General features: G+C 47.3%; 1 protein-coding gene across 6 annotated transcripts in view; it reads right to left on the bottom strand.

Moving 5' to 3' along the window:
• LOC106602365 (lipopolysaccharide-responsive and beige-like anchor protein) overlaps positions 1 to 24994 on the bottom strand; it is a 334228-nt gene that overhangs the window by 169834 nt on the left and 139400 nt on the right. For all 6 annotated transcript variants that reach the window (XM_045716597.1, XM_045716594.1, XM_045716596.1 and 3 more), the window contains 3 exons: positions 23329 to 23393; positions 21392 to 21500; positions 7685 to 7851 (listed from right to left, as the gene is read on the bottom strand). In XM_045716597.1, the coding sequence (XP_045572553.1) occupies positions 7685 to 7851; positions 21392 to 21500; positions 23329 to 23393 (341 nt within the window). The remainder of the gene's footprint in view (positions 1 to 7684; positions 7852 to 21391; positions 21501 to 23328; positions 23394 to 24994) is intronic.

Below are 24994 nucleotides of genomic sequence, written 5' to 3' on the forward strand. Positions count from 1 at the left end.
CAGCAGGCTGACTCTCCAACCATTATATACTGTACCCAACCTGCCAGCATACCAACAGCAGGCTGACTCTCCAACCATTATATACTGTACCCAACCTGTCAGCACACCAACAGCAGGCTGACTCTCCAACCATTATATACTGTACCCAACCTGCCAGCACACCAGCAGCAGGCTGACTGTTCAACCATTATATACTGTACCCAACCTGCCAGCACACCAACAGCAGGCTGACTCTCCAACCATTATATACTGTACCCAACCTGCCAGCACACCAACAGCAGGCTGACTCTCCAACCATTATATACTGTACCCAACCTGCCAGCACACCAACAGCAGGCTGACTCTCCAACCATTATATACTGTACCCAACCTGCCAGCACACCTGCCAGCAGGCTGACTCTCCAACCATTATATACTGTACCCAACCTGCCAGCACACCAACAGCAGGCTGACTCTCCAACCATTATATACTGTACCCAACCTGCCAGCATACCAACAGCAGGCTGACTCTCCAACCATTATATACTGTACCCAACCTGTCAGCACACCAACAGCAGGCTGACTCTCCAACCATTATATACTGTACCCAACCTGCCAGCACACCAGCAGCAGGCTGACTGTTCAACCATTATATACTGTACCCAACCTGCCAGCACACCAACAGCAGGCTGACTCTCCAACCATTATATACTGTACCCAACCTGCCAGCACACCAACAGCAGGCTGACTCTCCAACCATTATATACTGTACCCAACCTGCCAGCACACCAACAGCAGGCTGACTCTCCAACCATTATATACTGTACCCAACCTGCCAGCACACCTGCCAGCAGGCTGACTCTCCAACCATTATATACTGTACCCAACCTGCCAGCACACCAACAGCAGGCTGATTGTTCAACCATTATATACTGTACCCAACCTGCCAGCACACCAACAGCAGGCTGACTCTCCAACCATTATATACTGTACACAACCTGCCAGCACACCAACAGCAGGCTGACTTTCCAACCATTATATACTGTACCCAACCTGCCAGCATACCAACAGCAGGCTGACTCTCCAACCATTATATACTGTACCCAACCTGCCAGCACACCAACAGCAGGCTGACTCTCCAACCATTATATACTGTACCCAACCTGCCAGCACACCAACAGCAGGCTGACTTGTTCAACCATTATATACTGTACCCAACCTGCCAGCACCCCAACAGCAGGCTGACTCTCCAACCATTATATACTGTACCCAACCTGCCAGCACACCAACAGCAGGCTGACTCTCCAACCATTATATACTGTACCCAACCTGCCAGCACACCAGCAGCAGGCTGACTGTTCAACCATTATATACTGTACCCAACCTGCCAGCACACCAACAGCAGGCTGACTCTCCAACCATTATATACTGTACCCAACCTGCCAGCACACCAACAGCAGGCTGACTCTCCAACCATTATATACTGTACCCAACCTGCCAGCACACCAACAGCAGGCTGACTCTCCAACCATTATATACTGTACCCAACCTGCCAGCACACCTGCCAGCAGGCTGACTCTCCAACCATTATATACTGTACCCAACCTGCCAGCACACCAACAGCAGGCTGACTGTTCAACCATTATATACTGTACCCAACCTGCCAGCACACCAACAGCAGGCTGACTCTCCAACCATTATATACTGTACCCAACCTGCCAGCACACCAACAGCAGGCTGACTCTCCAACCATTATATACTGTACCCAACCTGCCAGCACACCAACAGCAGGCTGACTCTCCAACCATTATATACTGTACCCAACCTGCCAGCACACCAACAGCAGGCTGACTCTCCAACCATTATATACTGTACCCAACCTGCCAGCACACCAACAGCAGGCTGACTTGTTCAACCATTATATACTGTACCCAACCTGCCAGCACCCCAACAGCAGGCTGACTCTCCAACCATTATATACTGTACCCAACCTGCCAGCACACCAACAGCAGGCTGACTGTTCAACCATTATATACTGTACCCAACCTGCCAGCACACCAACAGCAGGCTGACTGTTCAACCATTATATACTGTACCCAACCTGCCAGCACACCAACAGCAGGCTGACTCTCCAACCATTATATACTGTACCCTACCTGCCAGCACACCAACAGCAGGCTGACTGTTCAACCATTATATACTGTACCCAACCTGCCAGCACACCAACAGCAGGCTGACTCTCCAACCATTATATACTGTACCCAACCTGCCAGCACACCAACAGCAGGCTGACTTGTTCAACCATTATATACTGTACCCAACCTGCCAGCACACCAACAGCAGGCTGACTCTCCAACCATTATATACTGTACCCAACCTGCCAGCACACCAACAGCAGGCTGACTCTTCAACCATTATATACTGTACCCAACCTGCCAGCACACCAACAGCAGGCTGACTGTTCAACCATTATATACTGTACCCAACCTGCCAGCACACCAACAGCAGGCTGACTCTCCAACCATTATATACTGTACCCAACCTGCCAGCACACCAACAGCAGGCTGACTGTTCAACCATTATATACTGTACCCAACCTGCCAGCACACCAACAGCAGGCTGACTCTCCAACCATTATATACTGTACCCAACCTGCCAGCACACCAACAGCAGGCTGACTGTTCAACCATTATATACTGTACCCAACCTGCCAGCACACCAACAGCAGGCTGACTCTCCAACCATTATATACTGTACCCAACCTGCCAGCACACCAACAGCAGGCTGACTCTCCAACCATTATATACTGTACCCAACCTGCCAGCACACCAACAGCAGGCTGACTTGTTCAACCATTATATACTGTACCCAACCTGCCAGCACCCCAACAGCAGGCTGACTCTCCAACCATTATATACTGTACCCAACCTGCCAGCACACCAACAGCAGGCTGACTGTTCAACCATTATATACTGTACCCAACCTGCCAGCACACCAACAGCAGGCTGACTCTCCAACCATTATATACTGTACCCAACCTGCCAGCACACCAACAGCAGGCTGACTCTCCAACCATTATATACTGTACCCAACCTGCCAGCACACCAACAGCAGGCTGACTGTTCAACCATTATATACTGTACCCAACCTGCCAGCACACCAACAGCAGGCTGACTCTCCAACCATTATATACTGTACCCAACCTGCCAGCACACCAACAGCAGGCTGACTGTTCAACCATTATATACTGTACCCAACCTGCCAGCACACCAACAGCAGGCTGACTCTCCAACCATTATATACTGTACCCAACCTGCCAGCACACCAACAGCAGGCTGACTCTCCAACCATTATATACTGTACCCAACCTGCCAGCACACCAACAGCAGGCTGACTCTCCAACCATTATATACTGTACCCAACCTGCCAGCACACAAACAGCAGGCTGACTGTTCAACCATTATATACTGTACCCAACCTGCCAGCACACCAGCAGCAGGCTGACTCTCCAACCATTATATACTGTACCCAACCTGCCAGCACACCAACAGCAGGCTGACTCTCCAACCATTATATACTGTACCCAACCTGCCAGCACACCTACCAGCAGGCTGACTCTCCAACCATTATATACTGTACCCAACCTGCCAGCACACCAACAGCAGGCTGACTCTCCAACCATTATATACTGTACCCAACCTGCCAGCACACCAACAGCAGGCTGACTCTCCAACCATTATATACTGTACCCAACCTGCCAGCACACCTACCAGCAGTCTGACTCTCCAACCATTATATACTGTACCCAACCTGCCAGCACACCAACCAGCAGGCTGACTGTCCAACCATTATATACTGTACCCAACCTGCCAGCACACCAACAGCAGGCTGACTCTCCAACCATTATATACTGTACCCAACCTGCCAGCACACCAACAGCAGGCTGACTCTCCAACCATTATATACTGTACCCAACCTGCCAGCACACCAACAGCAGGCTGACTCTCCAACCATTATATACTGTACCCAACCTGCCAGCACACCAACAGCAGGCTGACTCTCCAACCATTATATACTGTACCCAACCTGCCAGCACACCAACAGCAGGCTGACTCTCCAACCATTATATACTGTACCCAACCTGCCAGCACACCAACAGCAGGCTGACTCTCCAACCATTATATACTGTACCCAACCTGCCAGCACACCAACAGCAGGCTGACTCTTCAACCATTATATACTGTACCCAACCTGCCAGCACACCAACAGCAGGCTGACTCTCCAACCATTATATACTGTACCCAACCTGCCAGCACACCAACAGCAGGCTGACTCTCCAACCATTATATACTGTACCCAACCTGCCAGCACACCAACAGCAGGCTGACTCTCCAACCATTATATACTGTACCCAACCTGCCAGCACACCAACAGCAGGCTGACTGTTCAACCATTATATACTGTACCCAACCTGCCAGCACACCAACAGCAGGCTGACTGTTCAACCATTATATACTGTACCCAACCTGCCAGCACACCAACAGCAGGCTGACTCTCCAACCATTATATACTGTACCCAACCTGCCAGCACACCAACAGCAGGCTGACTGTTCAACCATTATATACTGTACCCAACCTGCCAGCACACCAACAGCAGGCTGACTCTCCAACCATTATATACTGTACCCAACCTGCCAGCACACCAACAGCAGGCTGACTCTCCAACCATTATATACTGTAACCAACCTGCCAGCACACCAACAGCAGGCTGACTCTCCAACCATTATATACTGTACCCAACCTGCCAGCATACCAACAGCAGGCTGACTCTCCAACCATTATATACTGTACCCAACCTGCCAGCACACCAACAGCAGGCTGACTCTCCAACCATTATATACTGTACCCAACCTGCCAGCATACCAACAGCAGGCTGACTCTCCAACCATTATATACTGTACCCAACCTGTCAGCACACCAACAGCAGGCTGACTCTCCAACCATTATATACTGTACCCAACCTGCCAGCACACCAGCAGCAGGCTGACTGTTCAACCATTATATACTGTACCCAACCTGCCAGCACACCAACAGCAGGCTGACTCTCCAACCATTATATACTGTACCCAACCTGCCAGCACACCAACAGCAGGCTGACTCTCCAACCATTATATACTGTACCCAACCTGCCAGCACAACAACAGCAGGCTGACTCTCCAACCATTATATACTGTACCCAACCTGCCAGCACACCAACAGCAGGCTGACTGTTCAACCATTATATACTGTACCCAACCTGCCAGCACACCAACAGCAGGCTGACTCTCCAACCATTATATACTGTACCCAACCTGCCAGCACACCAACAGCAGGCTGACTGTTCAACCATTATATACTGTAACCAACCTGCCAGCACACCAGCAGCAGGCTGACTGTTCAACCATTATATACTGTACCCAACCTGCCAGCACACCAACAGCAGGCTGACTCTCCAACCATTATATACTGTACCCAACCTGCCAGCACACCAACAGCAGGCTGACTCTCCAACCATACTGTACCCAACCTGCCAGTACACCAACAGCAGGCTGACTGTTCAACCATTATATACTGTACCCAACCTGCCAGCACACCAACAGCAGGCTGACTCTCCAACCATTATATACTGTACCCAACCTGCCAGCACACCAACAGCAGGCTGACTCTCCAACCATTATATACTGTACCCAACCTGCCAGCACACCAACAGCAGGCTGACTCTCCAACCATTATATACTGTACCCAACCTGCCAGCACACCTGCCAGCAGGCTGACTCTCCAACCATTATATACTGTACCCAACCTGCCAGCACACCAACAGCAGGCTGACTCTCCAACCATTATATACTGTACCCAACCTGCCAGCACACCAACAGCAGGCTGACTCTCCAACCATTATATACTGTACCCAACCTGCCAGCACACCAACAGCAGGCTGACTGTTCAACCATTATATACTGTACCCAACCTGCCAGCACACCAACAGCAGGCTGACTGTTCAACCATTATATACTGTACCCAACCTGCCAGCACACCAACAGCAGGCTGACTCTCCAACCATTATATACTGTACCCAACCTGCCAGCACACCAACAGCAGGCTGACTCTCCAACCATTATATACTGTACCCAACCTGCCAGCACACCAACAGCAGGCTGACTCTCCAACCATTATATACTGTACCCAACCTGCCAGCACACCAACAGCAGGCTGACTGTTCAACCATTATATACTGTACCCAACCTGCCAGCACACCAACAGCAGGCTGACTGTTCAACCATTATATACTGTACCCAACCTGCCAGCACACCAACAGCAGGCTGACTCTCCAACCATTATATACTGTACCCAACCTGCCAGCACACCAACAGCAGGCTGACTGTTCAACCATTATATACTGTACCCAACCTGCCAGCATACCAACAGCAGGCTGACTCTCCAACCATTATATACTGTACCCAACCTGCCAGCACACCAACAGCAGGCTGACTCTCCAACCATTATATACTGTAACCAACCTGCCAGCACACCAACAGCAGGCTGACTCTCCAACCATTATATACTGTACCCAACCTGCCAGCATACCAACAGCAGGCTGACTCTCCAACCATTATATACTGTACCCAACCTGCCAGCATACCAACAGCAGGCTGACTCTCCAACCATTATATACTGTACCCAACCTGCCAGCACACCAACAGCAGGCTGACTCTCCAACCATTATATACTGTACCCAACCTGCCAGCACACCAACAGCAGGCTGACTCTCCAACCATTATATACTGTACCCAACCTGCCAGCACACCAACAGCAGGCTGACTGTTCAACCATTATATACTGTACCCAACCTGCCAGCACACCAACAGCAGGCTGACTCTCCAACCATTATATACTGTACCCAACCTGCCAGCACACCAACAGCAGGCTGACTGTTCAACCATTATATACTGTACCCAACCTGCCAGCACACCAACAGCAGGCTGACTCTCCAACCATTATATACTGTACCCAACCTGCCAGCACACCAACAGCACAGGCCATCATTAGGGAAAACCCCCATTGACTTCTAACTGGCCTGTTTTGTTGAAACCAACATTGAGCTTTCTAAGCTTTTCTATAGTTTTAATGGCTGGAGGGTTTGTTTAAATCTCTTTCATGCATCCCATACCTCGGCGTTTGCACCGGTGCAGACCTAACTCAATCACTAACTCCCAGGAGGGAGAATACAGTCATTACAGTGGTCTTAATGGATGTGCTGTACTCTAAGGAAAGCTATGGCTCATTGAAAAGGCAGGTGTATCCTCGTTTTTACCATTACCAATGCTCAATGTTCTTATTATGTCCATCTTTGGCAGGAAGTTTGGACACTGGGAAAAAAATAGCCAAATCAGACCATTTCCCCAATACATTGCTTCATTTGAATTGGTATGTTAGTATGGAGATTGGAACAGAGTCACAGTACTTTAGACTGAACATGTGATGGTGCTGAGTGGAACCTGATGAAGGTGTAACTAGACTGAACACCAAAAACGGATCATGTGATTAGTTGAATGAGGTGTGTTAGTGCTGGGCGGGAACGAAAGCCTGCAACCCCAATAGAGCTCCAGAACCAGAGTTGGAGAACCCCTGCTCTAGATTGTAGATGTAGAACTACGTAGACTTTTACCTGAAGGCAGAGCTTCCCCAGGCACCGTGCTTGTCCGTCAGGATGTTGTCTATCTTCTGGATGAGCTGGGTGGCTGTCACGTGGTCGCGGTACTTGGCCGCTCGGATCAGGTGGTCGCACATCTTCTCCTCATCCCGCTTCTCAGCCGAGTACTGGGCACAGTGGGACTGGGGGTCAAAGACAAAACGTGACAACAGGTTAACCTTTCCGTCAAAAGCACAATGACGTAAGCATCATTACAAATGAATTGTATGTGCAGTGCTCAATAAAAAAGCCTTTATAGTACATTTAAAGAGAAACCCAGGAGGTATGTATTCTGAAGAGAATACTGGCATACACATAGTATGCAACTTCATATTGTATGTATGGAACTAGCAAGTATTCTGGGAAAAATGGTATAGGCTACTACACACCATGTAAAACGACACAATATAAGACTCTAGCAGCTGTGTGTGTGTAGAAACGCTACCTTGAGTAAAACCAAATGAAAATCTGGGGTCATTTTCTGGCCCTTATGTCACGTTGATTAATAACAGCGGACATAGTTACTAATGCCTCCAGGGCTCCGAATCACAAAACAGAAGCTCATTTTTCTCTGTCTGAATGTGTTATCAGAAATGGCCTTTGAACTCAGAGTAGATGGTATATACAATAACACCTATACTGAGGGAAAAAACAGCCAGACTTGAAACGCTAAGATAAACTGAGCAAAATATGAAGCCGAGTTAAACTGTAAAATAAAGTCATATATAACCGACAGAAAACATTTGAGTACACTGCATATTTCTAACAGCCGTTAGCCAAGTAGTGTAGAAATACAAGCAACAAAGAAATGAGGAATACACACTACTATCATGTACCTCAGGCAAAAATCATGGCCATATTACTGTGATTTCAGTGCATCCGTTGGATACTGAAAGGTTACAGCATCAATACCAGCAACTCTTAATCCAATTCCCAATGCTACATGATTTAATGCAATTCCCAATGCTCAAATGAAATGAACCTAAAAGGCAGCCCATTGGCCGAGAACACACACATACATCCCCAGCCTTCCATCCACAGCTCTACAAATGCAGCCTGCCTCACCAGTAACCTTAGCAACCAGTAAACACACTAAAGTTCTTGATAATGATTGGTCCTCCTCTCCAATTGGAACGGTGACTTTTCATACGTGACAGGAAATCTATAGGTCCGGATCACGTTCTGGAAGGCTATTCTGGAGGGGCTATTGGGCCCTAATTATCTCTTTGTGGAGCATTAGAGTGGTCCTTGACCTTAAAGCATGATGGCCCAACGTGTGCATGCGCGTGCGTGCGTGCGTCGAAATGAAGAAGAGTAGTAATGGGAGTATAGGGAGAGGGAATGGGGCTGAATGAATGAAACGTATGTTAGCCCCTTGGAACAGACGGCCTCGTGTCTATACTTTACGACGGGACGGAACAAGAAACGTTCTTTCCAGCCCGTCTTGACGTGTGACTTCTGTGTCACTAATCAGCAGCGCTGCAGTTCAAACACATCATCGTAAACACGCTGGTCGTTCACCGCGGACCAAAACGCCTAGTCCCCCATAGTGACGTGTGCTTTTCTAACGGGCCTGGCTGGGCCCGGCGGCGAGGGGAAGTAGTTTCACTGAGCGACTCCCCTCTGAAATAACAAGCAAACAGCTGAACACATAACAGACCCATTAATACAAGGCCTCCATTTCGGGGTAAAACGATGTGGAAAAGACATGTCAGAGTGTAGATTCTGGGGGTCGTTCCACTGCTCTGAAATCGTCATACATAGAGGATATTAGACTACTAGAGTCGTGTTGGTTCTTACATACTCAGCCTGCTAGCTCTAGATGCCTACATAATAACCTACCTCCATCCTCTACGCTTCCAATAGGCTGACAGAACAAAGGACACTGAGTGAGTCAGGGAACACTTTTTAAACACATCACCCCACCGCTAATTTCAAAGGGAGAGGGGGGAATAGTAAAATAGCATGAACGGCCTAGTGCCATTAGCAACCAGAGGGGGCCCCTTTACCTCAGTGGAAACGGCACATGAAGGGTCTATCCTGATACTGACTGTGAGACGAAAAAAGAGATCAGGATCAATGTCTAGTCTACCTGGTAGCCAGATTCAGACATCAGGATCAATGTCTAGTCTACCTGGTAGCCAGATTCAGACATCAGGATCAATGTCTAGTCTTCCTGGTAGCCAGATTGAAACATCAGGATCAATGTCTAGTCTACCTGGTAGCCAGATTCAAACATCAGGATCAATGTCTAGTCTACCTGGTAGCCAGATTCAAACATCAGGATCAATGTCTAGTCTACCTGGTAGCCAGATTCAAACATCAGGATCAATGTCTAGTCTACCTGGTAGCCAGATTCTGGCTTTTGGAGAGCGAGCGAGCAGGTGAGGAAGCTGTGTGTGTGTGTGTGTGTGTGTGTGTGTGTGTGTGTGTGTGTGTGTGTGTGTGTGTGTGTGTGTGTGTGTGTGTGTGTGTGTGTGTGTGTGGAGGGCGTGACGTGAGACCTTACGACTTGAGACAGTGTAATCACGGGCAGCACCTTCCATTACATGAGCTGGCTGACAGGGTCGGAGGGTGACGGGCGCTGGCGCCTACTCTGGTGGAAAAAGGTGCCCGGAGAAGACAGACTGATAATGGGTTGGCATTAATCGAGTAAATTACACGGAGATGTGTCTCGGACAATTCACGCAAAGCTCAAGTCAATAACCAGAGAAACGTCTGTGTGATTTAGAAAGGAAAGGAAACAGGTCTAACCACTGGCTAAATTACACTATAATAATGATATGAGAAGACAACATGAATAGTCACACACACACACACACACACACACACACGAGGGTCAGGCATTCCAGCACATCTCACAGATACAAATCCACCGACTCAACTGCATGAGTGCAATTCAAAAAGGCCAGAACATATGGCATAGGTTTCTGCGTGTAGAATAATATGCTGTCAAGCCCCTCTAAATGCTGTAGTTGTTGTCACGCTCTCCCATCAGGGCCTGAGGGGTTCACCAGTAATAATGAGGGTGTGAGTGGGGATACAGGCCTCATTACCAGATATAAAGCCTGTGTTTATCACTTACAGTGAGTGACAGAGCCAAGGACCTTGAAATGTTTCTGTGCCACACTGTCTCAGCCTTCAAGGCGCTCGTTTCATGACATCACAAAGCGCTCAAGGTTCTGCTGGAGAAACGGGCGACGCCACACACACACACACACACACACACACACACACACACACACACACACACACACACACACACACACACACAACAGTGGGGATCTTATTAAAGCAATGCTTGATGAGTACTCTGTCTTGACATTGTGTGGTGCAGTAGAGAAGCCAGCTAGAGACACAGAGGGGTCGGCTATCGCCTAGTTGTCTCGCGCTCCTCTTCCAATTTCTCACGTCCGCCGACAAGCCGTCCCAGAGGGTTTCATTTAAAGTGGGGAAACTGGCCGACCGGGGTGCGTGTCCTTGTCGTGTTCTGAGAGGGAATGCAAATCTTCCTAGGAATAAGGAATTCCTTACAGAACGATGGGAGGAGGGGATACTAAACAAAAGGGAGATGCTGAAACAATTGGTTTCTGAAGAACATTCCCCCTCGCACTTGATCTCTTGCCCTCAAGTTTAAAACGGCCACATCAAACACCATCAGGTTAACTCAGACAAAGAGTTGGGGGGGGACGAAGGAGAAAAATGAAGGCTTAAAAGTACAATGGCGAACAAAAGTCATCGAATGACGACGTCTGACAGCCACTTCAATTGTGAAATGATGCCCCTGTCACGCCGCGCTCGCAGAGTATTGATTTTTCCTGCTGAGGAAAAAATAATCTCATCCAGCCAAACAGATCCCAGAGGCATGCATCGTCCCGATAGTGGCCATCAAGGTTAACGCAGGCGCAACACTTATCAAAGTATCTCTCTCGCTCTCTCATCCCTCTCTCCTGTCCCTCGTCTCTGGCTGCTGTGGGTTTTTAATGGACTGGTCACAATGCCTAGTTGGCAGGACTCTTCATCTCTCCTCCCAGCGGCATCCTCTCCTCTCTTTCTCTCTCTCTCTCTCCCATTCTCTCTCTCTCCCCCCTTCCCTCCCTGCTCAAACCAGCAGCTGTGTCAAGCCCTGCTCCAATCAGTAGCTACCATTAGTCTAAGCTGGGCTGAAGGTTCCATCCACTCTGACTCCAGAAGCACTCCAAGGTCATGCCAGCACGTGACGAATCACACCTGTTAACTCTCCTCTCCGGGGTGAAAAATAGTCAAATGAAGGCAGAGGCGCTGCAGATGAAAAATAATCCACTTCTTCTGGAACGCTGGCTAGCGCGCGGCTAGTTGTCTGGATGCAGAGTAATGATTCCAAACAGAAGAGATCAAATTTAACTCCGCATCAGGTTTGTGTCTGCCTTAAAAATACATTCAATTGCACTTCTGCTTATTCTACATATTTATTTTTTATGAATACACAGGCTTATTCAATACTATAGAACATAATTATCCTTTCCAAGAATTCCTCTCCAACTCCTCAGTAAAATGAAATCAATAAAATGATGTCCCTCTACGGGATAACAAAGATAGTAGGCAAGGCAAGAGTCCTACTCCAGAGACTAAAGTGTCAGTTAGTATGTAGTAAAGGGGACTAGGGAGTCGGGAGGAGGTGCTCATATATGTGCTATTCACAGCTCTGGGTCAGCTGGGCAAAGATAATGATGTGAGGAGCAGTGCAAGAGGCATCACCAAGGGACTTAATTACACACAGAGAAGAGCCAGACACTGGGATACCAGTCTCTCTCCCCCCTCCCGGGTAAGTACTCTCTCTCTCTGAGTGTAGAGGTAGACAGAGATATAGAATACTGCTGGGTAAGTACTCTCTCTCTCTCTGAGGGTAAAAGTAGACAGAGATATAGAATACTGCTGGGTAAGTACTCTCTCTGAGTGTAGAGGTAGACAGAGATATAGAATACTGCTGGGTAAGTACTCTCTCTGAGGGAGGAGATAGACAGAGATATAGAATACTGCTGGGTAAGTACTCTCTCTCTGAGGGAGGAGATAGACAGAGATATAGAATACTGCTGGGTAAGTACTCTCTCTCTCTCTCTGAGGGTAGAGGTAGACAGAGATATAGAATACTGCTGGGTAAGTACTCTCTCTGAGGGTAGAGGTAGACAGAGATATAGAATACTGCTGGGTAAGTACTCTCTCTGAGGGAGGAGGTAGACAGAGATATAGAATACTGCTGAGTAAGTACTCTCTCTGAGGGTAGAGGTAGACAGAGATATAGAATACTGCTGGGTAAGTACTCTCTCTGAGGGAGGAGGTAGACAGAGATATAGAATACTGCTGGGTAAGTACTCTCTCTGAGGGAGGAGATAGACAGAGATATAGAATACTGCTGGGTAAGTACTCTCTCTGAGGGTAGAGGTAGACAGAGATATAGAATACTGCTGGGTAAGTACTCTCTCTCTCTCTCTCTCTCTCTCTGAGGGTAGAGGTAGACAGAGATATAGAACACTGCTGGGTAAGTACTCTCTCTGAGGGTAGAGGTAGACAGAGATATAGAACACTGCTGGGTAAGTACTCTCTCTGAGTGTAGAGGTAGACAGAGATATAGAACACTGCTGGGTAAGTACTCTCTCTGAGGGTAGAGGTAGACAGAGATATAGAATACTGCTGGGTAAGTACTCTCTCTGAGGGAGGAGGTAGACAGAGATATAGAATACTGCTGGGTAAGTACTCTCTCTGAGGGAGGAGATAGACAGAGATATAGAATACTGCTGGGTAAGTACTCTCTCTGAGGGTAGAGGTAGACAGAGATATAGAACACTGCTGGGTAAGTACTCTCTCTGAGGGTAGAGGTAGACAGAGATATAGAATACTGCTGGGTAAGTACTCTCTCTCTCTCTCTCTGAGGGTAGAGGTAGACAGAGATATAGAATACTGCTGGGTAAGTACTCTCTCTCTCTCTGAGGGTAAAAGTAGACAGAGATATAGAATACTGCTGGGTAAGTACTCTCTCTGAGTGTAGAGGTAGACAGAGATATAGAATACTGCTGGGTAAGTACTCTCTCTGAGGGAGGAGATAGACAGAGATATAGAATACTGCTGGGTAAGTACTCTCTCTCTGAGGGAGGAGATAGACAGAGATATAGAATACTGCTGGGTAAGTACTCTCTCTCTCTCTCTGAGGGTAGAGGTAGACAGAGATATAGAATACTGCTGGGTAAGTACTCTCTCTCTCTCTCTCTCTCTGAGGGTAGAGGTAGACAGAGATATAGAACACTGCTGGGTAAGTACTCTCTCTGAGGGTAGAGGTAGACAGAGATATAGAATACTGCTGGGTAAGTACTCTCTCTCTCTCTCTCTCTCTGAGGGTAGAGGTAGACAGAGATATAGAACACTGCTGGGTAAGTACTCTCTCTGAGGGTAGAGGTAGACAGAGATATAGAACACTGCTGGGTAAGTACTCTCTCTGAGTGTAGAGGTAGACAGAGATATAGAACACTACTGGGTAAGTACTCTCTCTGAGGGTAGAGGTAGACAGAGATATAGAATACTGCTGGGTAAGTACTCTCTCTGAGGGAAGAGGTAGACAGAGATATAGAATACTGCTGGGTAAGTACTCTCTCTGAGGGAGGAGGTAGACAGAGATATAGAATACTGCTGGGTAAGTACTCTCTCTGAGGGAGGAGATAGACAGAGATATAGAATACTGCTGGGTAAGTACTCTCTCTGAGGGTAGAGGTAGACAGAGATATAGAACACTGCTGGGTAAGTACTCTCTCTGAGGGTAGAGGTAGACAGAGATATAGAATACTGCTGGGTAAGTACTCTCTCTCTCTCTCTCTGAGGGTAGAGGTAGACAGAGATATAGAACACTGCTGGGTAAGTACTCTCTCTGAGGGTAGAGGTAGACAGAGATATAGAACACTGCTGGGTAAGTACTCTCTCTGAGTGTAGAGGTAGACAGAGATATAGAACACTGCTGGGTAAGTACTCTCTCTGAGGGTAGAGGTAGACAGAGATATAGAATACTGCTGGGTAAGTACTCTCTCTCTCTCTCTCTCTCTCTCTCTCTGAGGGTAGAGGTAGACAGAGATATAGAACACTGCTGGGTAAGTACTCTCTCTGAGGGTAGAGGTAGACAGAGATATAGAACACTGCTGGGTAAGTACTCTCTCTGAGTGTAGAGGTAGACAGAGATATAGAACACTGCTGGGTAAGTACTCTCTCTGAGGGTAGAGGTAGACAGAGATATAGAATACTGCTGGGTAAGTACTCTCTCTGAGGGAAGCGGTAGACAGAGATATAGAATACTGCTGGGTAAGTACTCTCTCTGAGGGAGGAGGTAGAGAGAGATATAGAATACTGCTGGGTAAGTACTCTCTCTGAGGGAGGAGATAGACAGAGATATAGAATACTGCTGGGTAAGTACTCTCTCTGAGGGTAGAGGTAGACAGAGATATAGAACACTGCTGGGTAAGTACTCTCTCTGAGGGTAGAGGTAGACAGAGATATAGAATACTGCTGGGTAAGTACTCTCTCTCTCTCTCTCTCTGAGGGTAGAGGTAGACAGAGATATAGAACACTGCTGGGTAAGTACTCTCTCTGAGGGTAGAGGTAGACAGAGATATAGAACACTGCTGGGTAAGTACTCTCTCTGAGTGTAGAGGTAGACAGAGATATAGAACACTGCTGGGTAAGTACTCTCTCTGAGGGTAGAGGTAGACAGAGATATAGAATACTGCTGGGTAAGTACTCTCTCTGAGGGTAGAGGTAGACAGAGATATAGAACACTGCTGGGTAAGTACTCTCTCTGAGGGAAGAGGTAGACAGAGATATAGAATACTGCTGGGTAAGTACTCTCTCTGAGGGAAGAGGTAGACAGAGATATAGAATACTGCTGGGTAAGTACTCTCTCTGAGGGAGGAGGTAGACAGAGATATAGAATACTGCTGGGTAAGTACTCTCTCTGAGGGAGGAGATAGACAGAGATATAGAATACTGCTGGGTAAGTACTCTCTCTGAGGGTAGAGGTAGACAGAGATATAGAATACTGCTGGGTAAGTACTCTCTCTCTCTCTCTCTGAGGGTAGAGGTAGACAGAGATATAGAACACTGCTGGGTAAGTACTCTCTCTGAGGGTAGAGGTAGACAGAGATATAGAACACTGCTGGGTAAGTACTCTCTCTGAGTGTAGAGGTAGACAGAGATATAGAACACTGCTGGGTAAGTACTCTCTCTGAGGGTAGAGGTAGACGGAGATATAGAATACTGCTGGGTAAGTACTCTCTCTGAGGGTAGAGGTAGACAGAGATATAGAACACTGCTGGGTAAGTACTCTCTCTGAGGGAGGAGATAGACAGAGATATAGAATACTGCTGGGTAAGTACTCTCTCTGAGGGTAGAGGTAGACAGAGATATAGAATACTGCTGGGTAAGTACTCTCTCTGAGGGAGGAGATAGACAGAGATATAGAATACTGCTGGGTAAGTACTCTCTCTCTCTGAGGGTAGAGGTAGACAGAGATATAGAATACTGCTGGGTAAGTACTCTCTCTCTGAGGGAGGAGGTAGACAGAGATATAGAACACTGCTGGGTAAGTACTCTCTCTCTCTCTGAGGGAGGAGGTAGACAGAGATATAGAACACTGCTGGGTAAGTTGAATCTACTTGCTTTATCCTGTCATAATATACGAATCAAACTACTGAATCCCAAACGAATCCCACTAATAAATGACTCCAGCAACCGTTAACAAGCCTCCCTGTCATTACCCAGAGGGTCTCACCAGCACCATAGTGAGATGGCTGTACTCCCAGCTCTATAGCTGTCACCTAGAACTCACCGCTGTGACCGCCTTAAGACAGGTGACGACTGTCGGTCAGAGCGGTGAGTGTTGTGTGTTGATACGTTGTAAACAATGTGTCAGGTGGTGGCACCTGACGCCTGTCGGGCTACAGCCAGAGTGGTGACCTGCAGGGGGCTCTTCTAGACGCTATGGAAGATTGGGGTCACGACCTATCCTCTGACATTGAAACAGTTTGTTGTGGAATTCTCTCACACTGAAACAGATGGTTTATAGACCTATGAAGATAACCACATTTGGTCCAAGCACTCTATAAACGGCAGTGCTTGTTCTTGACCAGCTTTTTCCTTTACAGCAGGTTACATTATAGTACCGAAGCATAGGCGGTTGGCTTTGTTTTGTGTGTAATAAATAGCGAAAATGTTTAACTGTCACGTGTTCATTCTGTTTCACTTCAAAATGTAAATTGTGTCGCCCTCCGTTCCATGGCGATTCAAACGTTAAGTGTGCAGTCAATTCTTTGTGTGTGTCCTGTCCATGGCTGTGATCTGTGATCTGTGAGGAAGAGTAAGCTCAGTCCACTGTGTGGGGGCGTTGTGCTAACGACGCTGTCATGATGGAATATAATGAGCATCAGCTCAATGTTAATGTCATTAACTCTGAGGCGAGAGGAGAAGAGAGGGATCGCCTTACAAGCCAGACAGAGGGGGACAATGACGCTAAGTCGCTAATTACGGAGATATCGCTAGCTGGATCGCCCGGCTTTTATAGCATCTAGAGAGAGAGTCAATTCAATTAGTCGTATATTGCAGCGGCTGGGGGATGAATCAACGACTGGGTATAAAAAAAAAGAAAGTTGGAGAGAGAGAGAGAACGAAGGAGAGGGGGGATCAAAGAAACGTCCTGGGTCTTCCTCACTCTTAAAGAATCAACCTTGGGGTATAAAAAAGAAAGAGTGCAACAGAAAGAGGGAGATAAAATAAATGATCTGTGTCTTCCGTATCTCTGACCTCCTCTGCTCTCGTGGCCCCGCAACCCACCACATTTCATCCTTAATGAAAGGATGCTGTAAAAAAAAACTCTCTCTCTCATCGTAGCAGGAGGGCCGTGGCCATGCGATCTGCAGATCTCTTCCACGTTAAGGATCCCATTAGATAGAGAACACTAAAAGGTAATTGGATTTCCCCCTCCAGTTATCTTCATCTCTGTCACCCTCAACCCGCTATAATAACTTACTCTCCAGGCCAAAGATAACTCAATTCAGAGAGAGAGAGAAAGAGGAAGAAGGATGGAGGGGGAGAGAGAGAGAGAAAGAAAGAGAGAGCGAGAGCGAGAGAGGGAAAGAGAGCGAGAGAGAGCGAGAAAGAGAAAGAGAGAGAGAGCATATGTTACGAGTCTCCAAAGCAAAGGGTGTCTAAATCACGCGGCTCCTCCATCACATCCTTCCCGTGGATATGAACTCTGACAGGGAGCAAACATAAATTTGTTTTTATCTATTGAATAATTCACCTTCCTGGTGGCTGCCGCTTCCTTCACGGTCTGTGTCTGTAGTGGTAGAGCGCCACAGCCAAAGGACCTAGTCCCCTGTCAGGGTGTAGAAGGACTACTCTGCTCCCCAAGTGATAGTCAACAGGAAACACACAAAAGGTGCAATTCATTTCAGCAGTAAGATCCTTTCTAACTAAAACAGTGACGGGTGTGGCAGTCACGGCACAACCAAATCACCTACTTTATGCACTCGGCCATACCCGAACATGTTTCTATTTCTGTCTCCCAACAGTAAACCTGAGAAGCAGGTGAACAAACACTGATTTAAAAAAAAATTGAAGACAGAGAGGAAAACTGTTTTCCCCTGGGGCATGTTTCATTGGGGCTGTTATTTTTATGGTGGCGGTGCAAAATGAAACCATGAAGCTGATGGCTCGAGGAGGGCTCAAGCCAGAGCCGGAATGGAGGAAAATCAATACGGCAATATCAGTGGTTGCACTTATCAGGGCCTCACTTCTTTCAGAGGTCACAGAGGAGCGGCTACATTTAAGTGGGGAATTCAATTGTGAAACATGGATTTGGCCCTGGCTATGGTGGGTATCTGATTAAAGTTGATTGGCTATACTGTAGGGGGTGGGGTGAGGGGAGCGAACAGAGAGAAAATACTAAACAACAGTCTTTAACAAAGAGAGTTAACAGTTGGCTATGGTGGTTAGTGGGTATCTGATTACAGTTGCATGGGTTGAGAGGAAGCATGGTGAAGAAAAAAAAAAGGATTTTAATAAGTACAACAGAGTTCTAACACTTTGTGCGATATGTGGGTTGCGTAGTGAAATAGGTCCCTGCAGACGGTGCGTGGGACAGAGACTCACAATCGAATGGCTTTCACAAAAGAAACAGACAAACAAGCTGCGGTACACATGTACCCAATACTAAATCCATTAGGGGTTAATGAGTGGAATCACACCGATTTACAAGAACACAAATACCATCTCCCTAACAGAATAGAATGAGATTTCAGCCTGTTAAAATGTATTCTTTCTCCACCGCTGCGGTTTTACTGGAGACAACCTGGGACTGTAGCTACTAAATAATACAGGAACAGGAAACAATGATGTCCTTGGCTGTCTGAGGCTTGTCAGGCACATCCTCATTCTGTAACTCAACGGTACTGTCCAAGACTACCCCCCCACACACACACACACACACACACACACACACACACACACACGTAACCAGAAAAACAACTATACTGGGCCTGTTTGGAAGACGATATGGAGAGAAAACGGGGACACTAACTAGGCCCTCTTGTAGGACGATGTGGGAAAAATAGGTCCAATGTAACGACACAATGTTCCTTTTGCTTTCATTACAGTATATCAGAGCAGGATCCAGTCTAAGGATGTTTCCTCCTGTAGGACTTCTCAGTGCCAGAGGGAGACAGATGATAGGATGAGGGGGACTAGTGATGCGGACAGGAACATCAGCTACACTACTTGGGCCAATTAGATAGAATTGGAGAGCTGGGGACAGCCCCTGGTGCGTGCGTGTGTGTGCGTGCGTGCATATTTCCATCGGTGCAGACATATCCTGGCCCTCGCTCGGCTGAGAGAACATAACATGGCCTAATCATGGTGAGTTTGAGGGAGGAAATGGGGAGTGATGGGGACATGGACGCAGACACCACTCCTGTTCATAACCTCAGGGCAGAGGGAGGAAGAGGCTAGTTTGTGAGCCCTGTGCTGTGTTCTTATGGAGCTGCCAAACTGTCTGTGCTGTGCCTCAGGCCCCTCCTCCTCCTCTCCACACCTCTAACTTGCCGTTGTTCACACAGCTGTCTGACACACACACACACACGCCCTGTCTGTGGAGTGTTAGCCTCATCAAATAGGCTGTGTGTGTCACGCGTCAGAAATCTGCATAAACACCCGGGTCTGCCTGCCCCGCACTAACGATGATTGGACGACTGGTCGAATCAGAACACACCTCCCGAGGAAATGATTGACAGGGTGAGGCCGGTGTGTGTGTCCGGTGGGTGGAAAGGAGGTGGACAGTGTGTACTGCTGTTGCCAGTGAGATAGATATGCAGACTCTACTAGGGTCTGCATCCCAAATCACACCACATTCCCTCTATGGGCCCTGGTCAAAAGTAGTGCACTAGATAGGGAATAGGGTGCTATTTGGGACACAGGCTAGAAGAACATGGGAGCAAACATTCAAACGAACCGAGGCAACCAACCAACCTGAGGCAAACCACGGACATGCTTTCCTTTCCACCCCCCTCAACAATTTGCAGGAGACCCTGCCTTGAACCTTAAAGAAAGCATAACATTTTACAACTACGGTAAGGGGGCGAGTGAGGGTGGAGGGACGGGGGGGGTTGAGACAGTCGGCCCTTCAGACCAGCAGCTCTGTGGGCTGTCTGCAGGTTTAAGTACTGCCAGGGTCTTGAGAAAGGAGGGAGGAATAAAGGGAGTGATGGAGAGGGAGGGAAGGATGCTGTATTCCTGTCACTGTGGAAATACACTCCCAGCGGGAGTATAACAGAGAGATCAGGACGGAGACAGAGAAGGAGAGAGGGATGAAGGAGGAGGGTGGAGGCTGGCACTAGGCCGGGAGGTTGGCGCTAGGCCGGGAGGTGCGGGGATGAATTAACATGGAGGCTGTTTGGCTGGGATGCCGTGCCAAACGTAAACTACAGCCGGCCACTCCCGTGTAAGATGTTATTATACGTGTTGGGATTGTCTTTGAAAAGACAACATTTGTTCTCTAGGTTGCTATGACAGGTCTGTAATGACTTGACAGACAACCGTGTGTGTGTGTATGTGTGTGTGTGTGTGTATAGAGGACTTTATACCCCCTGGCTGGGTGTTACATTCTGAGCTGTTTTTGTTCAATATGGCCAGACAGAACATGAAAATATGAAACTATCAACCTATCCTATCAACCTCAGCTTAATGGGATCTGCTTAAAGCTACAAATATACTTGACTGCCCAGTGGGCTCAGACTCCTGCTGCTCTCACAAAAAGACATGGAAAGGATGAATAAATGAGGACTATGTTTCTGTTCCAAGATACGAGGGTCAGGAAAGGGGTTGGAAGTTATCGGTTATAAGTTTTTCTCTTCAAGTCATTCTCCCCCTCAAGCTAAAATCAGGACTCCATTTTGGATTGAATGGATTTTCCTGTTTGCTGGCTACCTGTACCAGCCTGGGTAATTTCAAATTCCTAAATTATGTCAGGAGCCATTTGGGATCAAGTATGTTCTCTTGTTTACCAGCTGCCTAGTCTATTCTCCTCAATCATTCACCCGAGCTTAAATCTGGACTCCATTTTGAATTTAATGTGCTAGTTTCATGTTAACCAGTTTCCTGGTCCAGACTGTATTTTACCTCAAACTCAGCGTGTTTGTGGATGTCCTCGGTTCTCTGTCGGCTCAGGATGAACTCAGCCTCATTGGCCACCCGCACCAGGTGGTCCTTCATGGTGTGGCTCAGTAGCCTGAGAGAGAGGAAGGACAGAGGAAGGAAGACATTTCACACCAACAGAACTGTATCAATTTGTAATCTGTGGTAAAAAATGATTACTGATTTGAATAATTGAATTATGTTTGGATTAAGATGTAATAAAACTGGTGGAAGACATACAAAAAAAGATTATTATTTAGTAAGTGTTCAAACAAAGTGAATTAATTGACTAATAGGTGATAGTTTGAAACCTGTTCAATCAGGTTTTCATACGCCATTAAAAACTGCACAAACAAGCTCTCACAATGTGCTACAATATGAGTACTGCAGTCCCTGAACATGGAAGACCTCCCCTTTAATAACCGTATAACATCCATAAAATGGACGACCTCCCCTTTAATAACCGTATAACATCCATAAAATGGAAGACCTCCCCTTTAATAACCGTATAACATCCATAAAATTGAAGACCTCCCCTTTAATAACCCTATAACATAAATAAAAAGAGGAAAATGAAGCACGCAAAATGAGCAGGAAATGTGATTAGGACAAGACACACACACACGAAATCCCTTTAACTGGGACCTAACATGCGCTAATTGATTTGTTAATGATATGCATCTGACACAGGGGGAACCTTTGCTCCTGTTACTACATATGTAGCCAATCCACCCCCTTCCTCTTATCTAAGCTAATAAAACATTCATGTGTGTGTGTGTGTGTGTGTGTGTGTGTGTGTGTGTGTGTGTGTGTGTGTGTGTGTGTGTGCGTATAGGGGCCAGAGAGGGCACTCACTGGTCCCAGAGGTCAGGCCTGTGCAAAGTGGAACAATAACAGGCTAGAGGCCGGGCCTGGGGCCTGTAACCCAAGCCTGCTGTTTCAGAGCAGGGCAGCGGGGGAGCGGAGGTGCCTGGGCCTCTGTAGCCTCTCCAACCCCCGGCCCAGCCATCAATAACCTCAACACTCTCTTTATGACGCCTTACTCTACACTCTTTCACACACGCAGGCAGGCAGGCAGGCAGGCAGGCAGGCAGGCACGCACACACACAAATATAGTACGTGCGCACACTTGCACAGACACACAAACCTCTCACACACACACTTCTAAGCAGGGAGTTGATGGGGTATAGTATTACAGCCCCCATTGCAAATCAACAGGCTTTCACTGAGACCCAGTTCCAGATTACAAAGCAGCCTCTCTGGAGTGGATTACAACCTCCTCATCCTCTAATCCTTCCACTTTTCTTCCTCCTCTATCCTACTCCTTCCCTCCTCTTCTTCCTCTCTCTCCGATTCTCTCCTCCTCCTTTGCCTCCTCCTCCTCCTCTTACTACTTGTGTGTGTGTGTTTGAGGAAGTCCATCAGTGGATGCATTAACATTATCCTAGATTAGCGTTCGGTAATTCTCCAGCCCGGGGGATCGTTAATTTAAATCCCGGACCTCTAACTCCGAATTGATGGGAGTTGTTTGGTCCCAGGAGTGATATGGGAATGCTGATCCTGGATAGTACGGACAGCAGAAGGGACATGGAGAGGGACAAGGAAGATGGGAGATTTCCCAAGCGTTACGAGGAGTCAGGGATTGCAGTCACCCCTGTCACCCATCCTCCGTCAGCCCCTCCCTCCGGGACAGGCAGGTATTGACAGAGCCTTGAACTCTATAGGGCCCCTCAGTTCCACAGATCCTCTTTACTCTAGTATGGATTTTTCTCTTCAATAGAGGCCCTAATGGTGACCGTGAGGGCCTGGAGCCTCGAGGGCCAGGGGCCGCGCTATGGATCGGCCAGAGTGGGACATAATGAAGTGGTGATGGTCGGAGTGGGTTGGACGGTGTGTGTCCGCGTGCGTGTCAGAAAACGTACCTGCCCTCGTTGACCAGCTCGATGAAGGCCAAGCCTGCGTTCTTCTGGATAGAGTTCTGCCACTCCTGAAACACAAACACTGGGACATTAGCAACAATACAGAAACCACATACTGGGACATTAGCAACAACACAGAAACCACATACAGGGACATTAGCAACAATACAGAAACCACATACTGGGACATTAGCAACACCGTAGAAACCGCATACAGGGACATTAGCAACACCGTAGAAACCACATACAGGGACATTAGCAACAATACAGAAACCACATAAGGGGACATTAGCAACACCGTAGAAACCGCATACAGGGACATTAGCAACAATACAGAAACCACATAAGGGGACATTAGCAACACCGTAGAAACCGCATACAGGGACATTAGCAACAATACAGAAACCACATAAGGGGACATTAGCAACACCGTAGAAACCGCATACAGGGACATTAGCAACACCGTAGAAACCGCATACGGGGACATTAGCAACAATACAGAAACCACATACGGGGACATTAGCAACAACACAAAAACCACATACGGGGACATTAGCAACAATACAGAAACCGCATACTGGGACATTAGCAACAATACAGAAACCGCATACTGGGACATTAGCAACAATACAGAAACCCCATACTGGGACATTAGCAACAATACAGAAACCACATACGGGGACATTAGCAACAACACAGAAACCGCATACTGGGACATTAGCAACAACACAGAAACCACATACGGGGACATTAGCAACAACACAAAAACCACATACGGGGACATTAGCAACAACACAAAAACCACATACGGGGACATTAGCAACAACACAGAAACACCATACTAGGACATTAGCAACAACACAGAAACACCATACTAGGACATTAGCAACAACACAGAAACCGCATACTGGGACATTAGCAACAACACAGAAACACCATACTAGGACATTAGCAACAACACAGAAACCACATACGGGGACATTAGCAACAACACAGAAACCACATACGGGGACATTAGCAACAACACAGAAACCACATACGGGGACATTAGCAACAATACAGAAACCACATACGGGGACATTAGCAACAACACAGAAACCACATACGGGGACATTAGCAACAACACAGAAACCACATACTGGAACATTAGCAACAACACAAAAACCACATACTGTTACTCTATACACATTACTTTACACATAAGTCACCATTTACATTTTAGTAATTTAGCAGACGCTCTTATCCAGAGCGACTTACAGTAGTGAATGCATACATTTCATACATTTTTTTTTGTTTTGTACTGGCCCCCCGTGGGAATCGAACCCACAACCCTGGCGTTGCACACACCATGCTGGCGTTGCAAACACCATGCTCTACCAACTGAGCCACAGGGAAGAAACCATGTGTGAAAATGAAATCTATTTACAGTACAATGGCATGGTGCAGAAGTCACTGTGGATGGACAGAGGGGTAAATGAAGGAACAGTGAGAAAGAGAAATAAAGATTCATTTTGCCCCTTCCACCCTCAGCACCAATTATGTCTGTATAATATTCTGTTGAGTGAGTCTGAACAAGGAGCAGTCAGCTGGTATACATAGCAGCCCTATAGAAGAGCTGCTGTTTCAGGCAGTCAGCTAGCTGGAGGAGAGGAAGGAGAAGGGAAGTGAA

Source organism: Salmo salar, chromosome ssa04 (assembly GCF_905237065.1).
Source record: "Salmo salar chromosome ssa04, Ssal_v3.1, whole genome shotgun sequence".
NCBI lineage: Eukaryota > Metazoa > Chordata > Actinopteri > Salmoniformes > Salmonidae > Salmo > Salmo salar.